This window comes from Heterodontus francisci, chromosome 1, assembly GCF_036365525.1.
Source record: "Heterodontus francisci isolate sHetFra1 chromosome 1, sHetFra1.hap1, whole genome shotgun sequence".
Taxonomy (NCBI): domain Eukaryota; kingdom Metazoa; phylum Chordata; class Chondrichthyes; order Heterodontiformes; family Heterodontidae; genus Heterodontus; species Heterodontus francisci.
The window spans coordinates 168975885-168991754 of NC_090371.1; the positions used below are offsets into that span (position 1 = coordinate 168975885).

The 15870-nt window shown below is 40.6% G+C and overlaps 1 protein-coding gene across 1 annotated transcript in view; it reads right to left on the reverse strand.

The window, feature by feature from the left end:
- The window catches only part of LOC137373347 (stearoyl-CoA desaturase 5-like), an 85017-nt gene extending 70023 nt beyond the window's left edge, over window positions 1–14994 (reverse strand). Inside the window, exons 1-2 of the mRNA XM_068038172.1 lie at window positions 14647–14994; window positions 4571–4701 (exon numbers count right to left, since the gene is read on the reverse strand). Coding sequence (XP_067894273.1) covers window positions 4571–4701; window positions 14647–14851 — 336 coding nt within the window. The 5' untranslated portion in view covers window positions 14852–14994. The remainder of the gene's footprint in view (window positions 1–4570; window positions 4702–14646) is intronic.
- Window positions 14995–15870: the final 876 nt, after the last annotated feature.

The window sequence follows — 15870 nt, forward strand, 5'->3', positions numbered from 1 at the left end:
CGCTGGGTCAAAATCCTGGAACTCCCTTCCTAACAGCACTGTGGGTGTACTTACCACACATGGACTGCAGCGGTTCAAGAAGGCAGCTCACCACCACCTTCTCAAGGGCAATTAGGGATGGGCAATAAATGCTGGCCTGGCCAGCGATGCCCACATCCCATGAATGAATTTTTTAAAAGTCTGAAGTTTTACCCACCAGAAAATCTGCAACACATCAACAAGTTCAAGACTACAAACATCCAGGCCTGCACCTTTAAAAGAGATTGTCCTCCTGAGAAAATTCAACAGGTTTACCGTAAGCCACAAACACCTACCTCACTTTGAACTTTAAACTACTTACCCTTCTCCTCTCTATCTATCTATTCTTGTGTATGTGTGTGTGAGTGAATGTGTGCGTGGGTAAGGTTGCAACCATTTTGGGCATTGTGTAAAAATAGTTATCTTTTTTAGCCTACAAGAAAACCCGTCATTTGTCTGTTTATTTGACTCAAAAGATACTCTGGGGCCAAGGCGAAAATTTAACAACACGATTGCAGTCAGTTGGGAGGTGAACAGTGGGAATCACCCAGACTCCTTTCTACCTGTCTGTAACACACTGCTATTAATGCCAGTATAGTACATCTGTCTGCTGGACGCAGATGTATGTGGTATGGTCCGCAAGCACTAACGATAAGTCAGACCCTTCTTCAGTTTTAAAATTGAAAACTAAAGTTTGCCTATCACTATCACAGTTCCCACTAGCTATCAGTAAAGAAACAATTGATCGTAATGTTTACCCAAAGCAACAAACTGGAAAACATTTTTTAAAATAACCAGCACAAAACATTCAGTGCAGTCATTTTACTGCATTAATAAAAGAAAAATCCTTGCATTTATATGGTGCATGTCCAAACAATGTTCCAAAGTGCTTTACAGCCAATAAAGTACTTTTGAAGTATAGTTACTGTTGTAATGAAGGAAATGTGCCAATTTACGCACAGCAAGTTCCCACAAACAGCATGTGATAATCTGAAATAAAAACAAGAAATGCTGGAAATACTCAGCATGTCTGGCAGCATCTGTGGAGAGAGAAGCAGAGTTAACATTTCAGGTCAGTGATCCTTCTTCAGAACTCGCAGATATTAGAAATGTGAAAGGTTTTAAGCAAGTAAAGTGGGGGTGGGGCAAGAGATAACAAAGGAGAAGGTGTAGATAGGACAAGGTCACAGAGAATAGCTGGCCAGAAGGTCATGGAGCATAGGCAAACAATATGTTAATGGTGTGTTGAAAGACAAAGCATTAGTACAGATAGGGTGTTAACGGACTGAAAACTGAACAGCCACAAGTACAAACATGAAAAAAAGTGGGTAGGCAAACTGAATAAACTAATTGATATCGATTGAGGGATAAATATTGCCAGGATCCAGCTTCATCAAAATAGTGCCGTAGGATCTTTTATGCCCACCTGAAAGGGCCATTGGGGCCTCTGTGTCGTGTATCGTCCAAAAGACAGCATCTCCAACAGTGCAGAATTCCTTTCATACTGCAATGGAGTGTCAGCCTTGATTTTTTTGCTCAAGTCCTTAAGTGGGATTTGAACCATAAACTTCTGACTCAGAGGCGAGACTGATACCAACTGAGTCATGGCTGACACTAATATGTAGGTTCACAAGGGGACCAGGACTTCACACACAGCAAGTTACTTTCTGAAGTGCATTTATTGCTTTATAGGAAGCAGGAGGCTCTGCCCAGTATGCAGCTGTGTTATCAGGAACTGTATTCTGTACCTGTAACACTGCAAATTATTTCCAACTAGACAGTGACACTAGGGCGTAGAAATTTGCACTTGCACGTGTTCATGTGGTTCCAGGGGACACACTGTGTTCACAGTGGGCAAGCACATGCATGTGCTTGTTCACCTTGTCCCAGGTGTAGTGAAGGCATCTGAGACATTGCTCCTCAGTGAAGTTCAGGTAGAAGTCCTCCTTGAAGACCCACTGTGGGTGTAGCCTCCTGCGTAGCACCCCTTGTCCAGCTGTTTCTGCTTTCTCCTGTCTTCTTGGATGTTTCCGCTTGTCCTCCAGCTCCAGAAGGTAGACCTACTAGACCACTCATGATTACAGTGAAACTGTTCTGAAGGCAGACAAAATTAGTCAAGCATCCACAAACACTGATTAGCATAAGTCAGAAGATATGCAAAGAAATGCCCACAAGTTAAAAGGATAAACCAGCAACTAACCACTGTGGAGTGGATGAGCCCTTCAAAGAACACTGCTGTGAGCCCTTCCTGCCTATTAGTGCTAGGAGTTGCTCAGGGTGACGAGTCAGGCACTGAGGCAGAATCAATTTCATAAAAGGGTCCAACAACAAACCAGGAACCTTACTTAAGTAAAAACAAGAAATGCTGGAAATACTCAGCATGTCTGGCAGTATCTGTGGAGAGAGAAGCAGAGTTAAAGTTTCAGGTCAGTGATCCTTCATCAGAACTGGCAGATATTAAAAATATAAAAGGTTTTAAGCAAGTAAAGCAGGGGTGGGGCAAGAGATAACAAAGGAGAAGGTGTTGATAGGACAAGGTCACAGAGAATAATTGACCAGAAGATCATGGAACAAAGGCGAACGGTATGTTAATGGTATGTTGAAAGACAAAGCATTAGTACAGAGAGGGTGTGAATTGACTGTAAAGCACAAAGCACTCCAAGCACAACATTAAAAAACCTTTAAAAAACCAAAACAGTGGGCAGGCACTGTAGAAGCAAACTAAACAAACTAAAAAAAAATCTAAAATAAAATAATCAAATTTTTTAAAAAAAGAGAAAAAAAGAAAAAATAACTAAACATAAAAAGGAGGGTCCGTCATGCTCTGAAGTTATTGAACTCAATGTTCAGTCCGGCAGGCTGTAGCACGCCTAATCGGTAAATGAGGTGCTGTTCCTCGAGCTTGCTTTGATGTTCGCTAGAACACTGCAGCAATCCCAGGACAGAGATGTGAGCATGAGAGCGGGGGTGCTGTTGAAATGGTCAGCAACCGGAAGCTCAGGGTCATGCTTACGGACTGCACGGAGGTGTTCTCTGTGACCCTGCCCTATCAACACCTTCTCTTTTGTTATATCTTGCCCCACCCCCGGTTTACTTGCTTACAATCTTTTACATTTCTAATATCTGCCAGTTCTGATGAAGGGTCACTGACCTGAAACGTTAACTCTGCTTCTCTCTCCACAGATGCTGCCAGACCTGCTGAGTATTTCCAGCATTTCTAGTATCTGCAGCATTTTGCTTTTCCTTACTTAAGTATTTTAAATGAGGCTTTTTAATACTTTCTACACAAGGATGTCTATATCCGATCCAATTTGATGGGTGGCACACTTCCAGCGTGGAATGGTTGCGTGCACACCACCCAGTATATTGGACCCCTAGGTGATTTGATCAAATTGCTAGGCTTCTGTTTTCTTTCTGTCTTCAGACCGGATTCTCTGTGAAGAGATCTCAGCAAAAAAAAAAAGAACATTTTGGATGGGAACTACTATCCAGAGAACTTGGTTATAACAAATTATGTAAAGCAAATGGCTATGTCGACAAAACTATCCATGTAATGAGCTGGGTTTCTTCAGAACAAAAGTATAGTTTTAAATCCTGGGAAAAGCATTCAGTTTGTGAGCAAACTACTGAATGATATAAAGGTTAAAAAAGGTCAATTTTCTCCTCATGACAGTCCCCTAAACCAGCATTTCACATATAGGTCTACCTCAAAGCACTCTGATTATACCTCACGTGGTGTTCAAACCATATGTATAAAATATTCATGTTTCGTCGAGCTGACATCCCAGCCAAGAACAAGTTGTCCTTGATGTCACTGAAAGCAGTCTGGAATCCACTCAGCAACAAAGTTCATGTGACAAACAGCACTTTCACCTAAGTTTTATCATTTCAATTCTTCACCTAAGGTGTGCTATAAACAAATACTGTAATGAATAGCCACACTATATAACTTAAATCCCACTCACAGCGTGAATTGTGATTCATTGGCTATTATGTGCGGCCTCTTGTGCGATATAAACTGGATCCCATGGCTCTTCGTTCTATATCCTCTACACACCTTAATCAGAAATGTGTTTGCAGCTGATCTTATTGCATCACCATGTGGGTAGGAGTGCGACTATGTAACAGATTCATAGCTTGCAGCACCCAGCCTCATAACCTATATAGGTTAATGGTTATCTTTTAGTTGCACACCTCAGGCATTCTGCAGTTCACATATTAAACCCTATTCAAACTTGTATATATCCAATAGAAATAAATGGATTAGATGAAATAAGTAGAAGGCTCGTGTGTGGCATAGACCAGTTGGACTGAATAGTCTGTTTCTGTGCTTTAAATTCTATGTAAAACAAATGCAGATGAAAATATAAAGTATAATTCACTCACACCAAATTAAATGGGAACAATATCTATTTTATAAAGCTTGATTTGCATTGCCAGAAACCTCAAATTAAATTTCAATGCAACAAATATGTAAATAAATGCACAGCCCACTGAATAAGACAGAAGTGCTAGTTTTAACACCTATTTAAAAGTCATTTAAAAAAATCACCTGAAAAGCCATAGAATTGGCAGCAGCCAGGAACATCCGCAGAGGCAGTTTTGCCTTGTAAGATCGGTGGCTCCATAAACGGTGCGCTCCAGCTGTCACTCCAAGAGCTGTTACTATGAAACAAAAATAAGCTGTGGAAAAACACAATAGCCTGGATTAGTACCATGGTACATTACTTACTGCATGCTGACTGTGCAGCTGGGATGTGCAGTAAAACAAGACCAGTGATGCGAATGATTTCTGTACCTTCACAGTAATTCACCTTTTCACCAAAGCAATTGTTTCTTCACTTTGTATCCTAAGAACATAAGAAATAGGAGCAGGAGTAGACCACTCAGTCCCTCAAGTCAGGTCTGCCATTTATTACGATCATGGCTGATCCTCAGCCTCAACTCCACTTTCTCACCTGCTCGCCATATCCCTTGATTCCCTGAGACACCTGAGGCAGCCTTAAATATATTCAATGATGGAGCATCCACAACCTTCTGGGATAGAAAATTCCAAAGATTCAAAACCCTTTGAGTGAAGAAATTTCTCCTCGTCTCAGTCCTAAATGATCGGCCCCTTATCCTGAGACTGTGCCTCGTTCTAGACTCCCAGCCAGCAGGAACAACCTTTCAGTGCCTACCCTGTCAAGCCCCCTCAGAATCTTGTATGTTTTAATGAGATCACCTCTCATTCTTCTAAACTCCACAGAGTATAGAACCACTTTACTCACCCTATCATCGTTGGTACTAATCTAACCTTCACTCTGCTGCCTCCAATGCAAGAATATCCTTCCTTAAAAATGGTGACCAAAACTACAAGCCAGACCAGGTGTGGTCTCACAAAAGCCTTGTATAATTGTACTCCAGTCCCCTTGCAATAAAGGCCAACATGCCATTTGGCTTCCTAATTGCTTACTTTCATCAGAAGGGTCACAGACCTGAAATGTTAACTCTGTTTCTCTCTCCACAGATGCTGCCTGACCTGCTGAGTATTTCCAGCACTTTGTTTTCATTTCAGATTTCCAGCATCTGCATTATTTTGCTTTTATGTTAACCTTCTGTTCCTTGTACAAGTACACTCAAGTCCCTCTGAACATCAACATTTACAAGTTTCACACCTTTTGAAACCTCTTCTGCTTTTCTATTGTTTTGACCTCACACTTCCCCACATTATACTCCATCTGCTAGCTTGGTGCCCACGCACTTAGCCAGTCTACATCTCTTTACAGCCTTTGTGTCCTCCTCACAGCTTACATTCCTCGCTAGCTTTGTATCGTCACCAAACCTAGATATATTACTCTTGGTCTCTTCATCGAAGGTCATTACTCTTTGCTTCCTGTCCATTAACCATTCCTCTAACCATACTAAAATATTACCCCCAATTCCATGAGCCCCTACCTTGCATATTAACCTTATGTGTCACATCTTATCAAATGCCTTTTAGAAATCCAAGTATACTACATCATCTACTGGTTCTCCTCTATCCACCCTACTAGTTACATCCTCAAAAAACTCGAATAAACTTGTGAAACATAACTTCCCTTGTGTAAAACCATGTTGACTTTGTCTGATTACACTATGATTTTCTTAGTGCATTATTAAGACTTCATTAATAATAGATTCCAGTGTTTTCCCTACGGCTGATGTCAGGCTAACTCAACTGAAGTTCCCTGTTTTCTCTCTCCTTTCTATCTTGAATAGCAGTGGTACATTTGCTAACTTTCAATCTGTTGGGTCTGTGCACCTTCTCAAGGGCAATTAGTGATGGGCAATAAGTACTGTCCTATCCAGCGATACCCACATCCCATGAATGAATTTAAAAATGCTAGAATCTAGGCAATTTTGGAAAATCGTAACCAGTATATCCACTATCTGTGCAGCTATCTCTCTTACAACCCTAGGATGTAAGCCACCAGAGCCTAGGGGTTTGTCAGACTTTAGTCTCTTAGGTTTGCCCAATATTTTTTCTCTGTTGATATTAATTACCTTAATTTCCTCACTCTTGTTAGCCCCTTGCATACCCTTTATTTCTAACATGTAATTTGTGTCTTCTACTGTGAAATCAGACACAAAATATCTGTTCAATGTCTCTGCCATTTCCTCATTCCCCACGATAATTTCTCCTCTCTCTGCCTCCAAGGGATCAATGTTTAGTATAGCTACTCTCATTTTTATATACTTGTAAAAGCTCTTACAATCTGTTTTATTTTCTTGGTTAGTTTACTCTCATTCAACGTTTTGATGGCCCTTTGCTGGTTTCCAAAACACTACCAATCCTCAGGCTTATTACGGTTCTTTGCCACATTATAAGCCCCATCTTTTAATATAATACTATCTTTAACTTCCTTACTAAGCCACAGATGGATCTTTCTTGCTGTGTTTTTATTTTTTTTAATGAAATGTATTTTTGTTGAACATTCAGAACTGTTTCTTTAAATTATTTGTTTCCCACCATTTATTTATCACCATACCTTTTAGACTATTTATCCAATCAACCTTAGCCAGCTCTCCCCTCTTAGCTGTGTAATTGACTCTGTTTAAGTTTGGGACTGGAATATGTCGCCGTCAAATTTAATATAGAGTTCAATTGTAATATGATCACTTTTCCCAGTGAATCTTTTACTATGAGATTACTCATTAACACTACCTCATTGCACAATACTTGATCTAAAACAGCTTTATCCCTAGTTAATACCACAATGTATTGTTCCAGGAAACTGTCACAAAAGCATTCTGCAAACCCATCTTCCAAACCACCTTTGCCAAATTTAACTGGGCCAGTCTATATGAAGTTCAAAGCCCCCACAATTTGTTACAAGCTCCAATTATTTCTTGCATATTGCTCTGTCCAATGATATAACTACTGTTAGGGGGCCTATAAACAACTTCCACCAGCATTTTCTGACACTTGTTATTCCTAATCTCCACCCGTACAGATTCTATTTCCTGATCTTCTGAGCAAAGATCCTTTCTCACTACTCTCCTTATGTCATTGTTTACTATCAGGGCTACTTCTCCTCCTTTTCCATTCTGTCTTTTCAAAATGTTGTGTACCCTGGAATATTTATTTCCCAATCTTGGTCACTTTGTAACCATGTCTTAGATCCAAACCATTTATCTCTCTTTGTGCCAGTAGGCAAACTTACAGGGCTGCAGGGCTACAGCTGGGGAATGGGACTGTTTGGATTTTTCTACAGAGCCAGCATGGACTCGATGGACTGAAAGGCCTCCTTCTGTGCTGTTATAACTCTATGACTCTAGTTCATCTTTCTTATTGTGAATGCTTCACGCATTCAGATAAAGAGCCTTTTTTAAAAAACTATTATTTGTATGGGCCTTATTCACTGATGCACTATTACCTTTAAACTCTCTGTTCCTTCCTGTCCCACTCTGCTTGTCTTTACCCAAATCGGTACACTGTTCTATTGTCTCACCTTTTCTCTTTAGATTTCTAAATCTCCCTTCACTTTAACCGTCCCCCAGCCCCGCCTTATCCACAGCCCTAGTTAGATGATTTGCCAGAACACTGATACAAGCCAATCCCAACAGTACAGCTCCCTCTTGCCCGAGTACTGGTGCCAGTGCCCCATGAATCGAAACCCTTTTTTCCCACACCATTCTTTGAGCCATGTTAATTCTCTAATATGCTGGACTGTATGCCAATTAGCACTAGCATACTGTGTTACTCAAACAGAAGCATTCTTGGCCCTGAGAGATAATTGCCACTTGAGCAAAAAGAGGTGGTGATAGAGCCACAGCTTATACTGCAAACAGGGGCAAAGTCTGGGCAAAATGTACAGGTTTCAGATAGCTAAAGTTAGAACAGAAAACAGTGGAAATACACAACATGTCAGTTAGCATCTGAAAAAAAGTGGTTGATGTTTCTGGCGTCTGTCAAAGGATCTACATCCGAAACATTAACCAGTCTTTTGTTGTTACAGATGTCACCTCACCTGCTATGTACTTGCAGCATTTTCTGGCTTTGTTTTAGATTTCCAGTATTTGCATCTCCTTTTCCCCATAACATTGAACTCACTTTAATAATCCATTAGCTGATGATAGGGGATGAAATTAATCAGGGCAGTAGCGCAAAATGGCCAATAACAAAGTTCGGTCCTGTTTTACACATGCCTGATTTTTTTCAATTGACCATGTAAATGAGCGGCAGAGTTTCAGCGGGTGTATCTCAGAAGCAGCGCAATCGATTTGAGGAATATTGTGTAAAAGCTAGTTTACTGCTTGTTATGGGCTAAACTAGGGAAGATCAGCATCCAGATTTCACCTATATTTTCATAACAGAACCAACTATTGAATTACTTGGTAAATAACGAGCTGGAATCTTTTCGCTATAATCAAAGTTTCACTATATATGAATTCACCATTAAGGGCTCCACTGTTCAAATTCATAGAACTGTCATCATTACAATTGATGGCTTTTGTAATTTGTGTATGTTTAAGGATGGGCAACAAATGCCAGCGACACTCCCATCCCTTGAATGAATAAGAACAAACAAGATAATTTGTTCCTACATTTATGCATGTAGATTGTAAATGCCTACAAATACCAATTCTGGTCCAGTCATGTTGCTCATGCAATGCAGTTTGATGGACAGGGGTCCACATACCCGTTGTGGTTGATCAACCCATTAAAACACCAAGGACAAAATTAAGACAAACTCCCACTATCACACTATCTGTGCAACATTCTTCCTGTGTGCAAAGGACTAAATGATCACACTTGTTTTCAAATTGGTGATAACTAGGTACATGTTCCAAACATGAGCAAATAAATATGTTGTGTAGAATCTCACACATCAGATATAAACTTATCACAATCAGGTTTATCTGTAAAAACCCCTGACGTTGCTTCATGTTGGGAAAGAGATGCAGGGGGAATGTGAGGAAGAACTTTTTCACACAGTGAGTGATAATGACCTGGAAAGAGGGTGGTGGAAACAGAAACAGTCCATGATTTCAAAAGGAAATCGAATGGGAACTTGAAGGAAATAGACTTCAGGACAACAGGGGATTGAGCAGGGGAGTGCGATTGAATATTGCGCCATGGAGAGATGGCATGAACTCGACGGGCCAAATGGTATGCTTCTGTGCCATAAATGACTGACAAAATAAGGGCTATTGTCACCTGTCTTATTTTGAAGATGTCTATTTTTTAAATTTCTAAAGTGTAAAAGGAAAGCCTGATTTTTAAAATTTATGCCCTTTTTCCCCATTTACATCTGTGTTCGATAAAGATGCAATTGTTTTTATAACTAATATTTTCGATTAATTTCATCCACACATATCAGGATGCGACATCTGATTGTACCCATTTCTGTCCTTTGCATGATTTTAGACGAGGCAAAAATTGATGACTGCAGTCGTTGCCATCTGTCCAAATGGTGCATTTTAAATTTGAATACTGTGAAGCACAAAGGTATGAAATAAGAAGAAACTTTTTTGGATAATGTTACACCTCTTTATTGAAGTTTGGTCAATGTATGCCACGATTTGGTTTCTGGTATCGGATTGCTATGTTGCCCATTGTCATGTAAAGCTGGATCAGATAAAGCTTGAATACCAAGCAATACAAATAACAAAGCCATAAGTTCAAGTGCTTCAGGCAAGTACAGTAATTTCTCATTATAACTATCTGATAGATCAGGTAGCCCGCCAACATATTATGAATTCCTGATTTTTAACAGTCAGAAACGTGTATAATTTGCCAAATGTGGTCCCTCCTTGCAATATACAGTTCAAACTTGTTTAATTCAAATGATCTAATAATCCACATTTTAAGTACTAAATTCCCACTTTGCTGTGTTATCAACACTGCTTAATTCAAATTACTGAATAATTCATTTTAAGTACAATGACTCGGACTTAACCATATAAAGTAATTTTGTATACCTCCTGAATAAAGTATTATAGAAAGAGACTGCTATATTATTTGCCAAGGCCTTGGATTAAACCAGTTAAACACTGTACATCAACCACTGTTTCAAGTTGCTGTTCTGTTCTCAGTTGTATCTTTCCTCAATGATTAAAAATTAAATATCCTGAAGAATACGGAGCAACCATCAATATATTACACAGAAGTGGACCAACTAAACAGCAGTGGGCTCCCATGATGTTATGAACTACTGAAGAGAAGCTCTGAGCAGTGTCTTAGCTGAACTCAGAGGCGGGAGTGCTGCCTGTAAATAACTTAACAGTTATGTACTATTCATTATGGACACTATTGGAATTTTTCTTTTTCCATTAGCAAAAATTGCTCCTCTCAATCGTGTTTTCAGCAGTGATAGCTTTGCCATTGCATCATCAGTGGGCAGTTCATTTGATGTAATGTTATTGCACATGATATAGCATATTTGGATTCAGTGCACAGGTCACAGGAAACAGTGAAGGGTTCTTGCGACAGTGAACTGTACCATTCAGTATTGTTGAAACAATACAACTCTTATTAGTAGAAATCCTGTCAATACCAAACTGTTATTTCTTTGTCATATCTTGCCACATGAATTTTCCCTTTCCCCAATAACCTTAACAGCTTCTGTGTATATCCTGATTCTTTAGCAATTATCAATATTAATCTTAATACAGACACAATAACAACTCTCTCATGGATATCCAAATTGATTAGACCCAATCTGCATTAATCTTAATACTGCAGAGTAAATCTTAGAAGATTTGTTGCATATCCAAATTGCTTATGCCAATCTCTAGTATTTTTAATAGTACTACCACAATACATTCTAATGCGCTCTTTATAAAAGTGATTTAGAATCGATGAACATAATCTGTAGCCACAGTAATCTTCATAATATCCATGGATATCCAAATGGTTTAGAATCTGTGACAAACTGATTTATTTACTATTGTATCCATGCCATGGAATGTGGGCTTCTCTTATTTTAAGATTAAGGGTTTATTTATATAAGTCCTACTTCAATGGGTCATTAATCAATTTCATAATGCATCTTATGTGCAGAGTCCAATTTTGTGTGCAAGCAAGAATTCAACACCATAGCACTAAATCTGTAGTGTTTTAAATTTTGTTCTGAGGGCAGGAGATATTTTGTTTGTCAACCCTTAACAATATTCAATTATAAATTTTACTTACTGTCATGCAGGCCCCACCTGCCATGAATGAGGCAAATTAATTTCACGACATGAACACTGATTTTTAAACTGTTACTGGAGTAAAGAAAGAACTTGCTTTTTAAAAGAAAGCAACACCAGACCCTTGACTGGAAAGACACTTGCGGCAGGAAGAATAAAAAAGCATATTACCTAAATGGTGAGAGATTGCAGAGCTCTGAGATGCAGAGGGTTCTGGATGTCCTAATGTATAGTATGAAGGTACAGCACATAATTAGGAAAGCTAATAGAATGTTATCATTTATCGCGAGGGGAATTGAATATAAAAGTAGGGTGGTTATGCTTCAGTTATACAGGGCATTGGTGAGACCACATCTGGAGTACAGTGTACAGTACTGGTCTCCTTATTTAAGGAAGGATGTAAATGCATTGGAGGCAGTACAGTGAAGGTTTACTAGACTAATACTGGAATGGGTGGCCTGTCTTACGAGGAAAGATTGGACAGGCTAGGATTGTATCCGCTGGAATTTAAAAGAATAAGAGGCGACTTGAATGAAACATACAAGATCCTGAGTGGTCTTGACAGGGTGGATGTGGAAAGGATGTTTCCTCTTGTGGGAGAATCTCAAACTAGGGGGCACTATTTAAAAATAAGGGGTCGCCCATTTAAGACAGAGATGAGGAGAAATTTTTTCTCTCAGAGAGTCGTGAGTCTTTGGAATTATCTTCCTCAAAAGGCAGTGGAAGCAGAGTCTTTGAATATTTTTAAGGCAGAGGTAGATTGATTCTTGATAAACAAGGGGGTGGAAGGTTATCAGGGGTAGGTGGAAATGTGGAGTAATCAGTTCAGCCATGAATGTATGGAATGGCGGAGCAGGATCAAGGGGTCGAGCAACCTACTCCTGCTCGTACTTCGTATATTTACAGACAGTGCTTAAAAGGGACAAAAGACCATTCTCTGATACATTCAATCCACAATGGACTTTTGATTACCAGACGTCGAAGTGGAGGAGCTAGCATTCCAGGTTGACTGCTAAGATGGCTGAATACACACAGACGTGGTAAGACCAGTTTAGTCACATGACTAACTGTTGCAGGTTTTTTTAAAAACTTGCCACAGAGAATTTTAACTTAGAAAGCGGTTTGCTCCTGGACTGAAAAGACCTCTCGTGGCTGGCTTGCCGCAGCCTCTCCTGTTTGCTTTCATCTCTTTCTCACTAAATGAAAACCATTGAAGACACATAAACCCCAAGACAGAAAAGTCTCCGACAGTGAACAAGGTTTAATAATAATACTGAGCCTCAACAAAAAGACCATATCTTCAACCAAGGACTACAGTGAGCTCAAAGCACAGTAACAAAAACCCCTCCTCAGAGATTGCCTCAAACTGTAAAACACCATTTTATCTTTTCTTCTGCTCTTTTCTGTCTCTATTTGCATGTGTGTATCACGTATGCATGTTAGTGTGGAGCGGGGCGTGTAACTGTAGGTGTTAACCAAATTAGAGTTTAAGTTTAATAAAATTTCACTTTTCTTCTTTAAACCTAAGAAAGCCTGTTTGTGCTCATTTCTTTCTCTTATAATTGGAAAGCAGTGAACAAGGATTCACCACGGGGGAGCTCAAAACACAGTGTGTTTAAAATTAAACCCTGTTACAAAAGGACCAGGTGAAGGCGGAGAGGGATCCCTTTCTCACCTGGTCGTAACACTTAATCTTGATGAAGCCATTTTTTGGAACTTTTGAAGTTAGTGTTGTTTCAACAGGTCATATATAATAACCACATCATAAACAAAATATACATAATATATATATTCTCATTCAAGATAGGATATGATCATCTGTTAATACATAGATCTTCTTGATCATAATTGGTAGATGAGTCCAGACTGAATTATTGATTACTCCAGAGTTTACTTTCCAAAAATGTCAAAACAGCTAAATAAAAGAAATCCAAGATGATCCCAAACCCTTTCTGCTTGAAGTATGTCTAAATAATTTAACCACACTGTGATTCCCTGGGGAGATTATAACAAAAATTTGGACTCAACAGAAATTTAATTAAAAATCCCCTTTAAATCATCATCTCTAATTTGATTCGCTCAGAAAAAATATAGAATTTTTCAGGTGGCTGCTGTATTCGGAGTCTGAAACGAATAGTCTGGCTGCGGAATTCATTCCCTGCCTCTCTCGCCTCCTTTAAAACGTTTCATATAAACTACCTCTTCGGCCAGTGCTAATAGCTCCTGATGTGGCAGGTATCAAATTTCGTTTGGTCACGTGCTACATAAATGCAACTTCTTGTTCAAAGGGCATCACAAATATTCAGTATCCACTTTTTCCTAGGGGATGCAAGTAAACACATAACTGAGTGACCGCCTTTAATTATTCACACGACCCCATAACTAAGGACTCGGTGGGCCGAAGGGCCTGTTTCACTGCTGTATCAGTCTATGACTCTGACTAATGTGTCCTTATTCCCTGTCCAGACACTGACACCTACAGTGTGGGAATCAAACATGATGCGTCATTCTGTGACTGGAATTTCTCCCAACATTACAGACTCTTCACAGTCTGCGCTGAACCGTCTGATTAAAACTAACCTGTGCTCCACAACCCGCAGCGATACGCACTAAGATTCATTTATTGCGAATATTAATGCTGCTTTATTAATTCAGACCATTCCGTGCCGAGTACCCGCCGGCACAGAGGACTTCATGTGAAACACTGAAGAGCCAGGCAGCGGCCGTGCCTGCCCGGCAATAACACAACCTGCCCTTCAATGCAAAGGTCGCGTTTCCCCGCTCACAGGGGCAGACGCTAAATTCATTCCGGACCGGTTGCTTTTTTTTTGTAATAAATTCTGTTGCGAAGCGAATTATTGGGTAAAGACGGGGGGCGGGGGGGGGTTGCTGGCCCCGCTGCTCTGTGTTTGGGACAGGCTGCAAGGAGGCAGGTGCGCAGTGACTGCGGCCACATCGCCACTCACTTACCCCAGAGCCATGTCAGCGGCTGAGCTTGCGGGAGGAGGTACAGCGAGTACACGGCGCCCAGGTGCAGCAGGATCATCAGGACGACGTTTCTCCAGACGATTTCTCGTTCAGGCTCGGCTTTCCGCTGCCTGTTGTTCGCAGCCGAGCTAGGGACTCCTCCATTCGGCTCCTTCACCTCTCCATCGATCCTGTCCTGATTCTCCATATTCACCAGCTTTCAGTATCACCGGCTGTGTAAATGCGGGCAGCAGACGTGTTCGCTGGCTGACTGCTTTACAAATACCAATGCTGTTCAGTGGGCAGACACACAAAGCTGGGAGGGGAGGTTACAGTACAAGCAGCAGCACAGGCATCATGTACCAAGTGTGCAGCCCTCTCCAGCAGGGCAGCCGGCGGCAGCAGCAGCCAATCACAGCAAGGGCTTCAGAGCGGCTCGTCCTGTAGGGACTGACTGCAGCAAGACCATCACCCAGTACCATAGCAACCAGATCAACACCCGACAATTAATCAAAGATAAAGGTTAATCAAGGTAGGGTGTTGAACGAATACTTCACATCTGTCGTCACCCAAGAGAAAGAGGTTGTAGATATGGAACCTAGAGAGAGAGAGACTGTGAGGTTCTTGATCAAATTGTCATAGGGAGTGACAAGGTATTGGAGGTTCTGGCAGGCTTAAAAGTGGACAAATCTCCAGGTCCTGACGATTTGTGTCCCAAGATACTGTGGGAGGCGAGGGTGGAGATTGCAGGGGCTCTGACCCTAATTTTTAATTCCTCTGTGGCCACAGGGGAGGTGCCAGTGGACTGGAGAACAGCTAATGTGGTCCCACTATTTAAGAAAGGTTGTGGAGATGAGCCAGGGAACTACAGACCGGTGAGTCCCACGTCAGTGGTAGGGAAACTATTGGAGAAAATTCTGAAGGAGAGAATCTATCACCACTTGGAGAGGCAAAATTTGATTAGGAATAGTCAGCATATATTTGTCAGAGGTAGGTTATGCCTAACAAATTGATTGAATTTTTTGAGCATGTGACCAGGTGTGTAGATGAGGGTAGTGCAGTTGATGTAGTTTACATGGATTTCAGCAAAGCCTTTGACAAGGTCCCACATGGGAGACTCATCAAGAAAGCAAATGCTCATGGGATACAAGGTAACTTGCCTTTATCAATTGAGGCATCGATTACAAAAGCAGGGAGGTCATGTTGGAGTTGTACAGTACTTTGGTA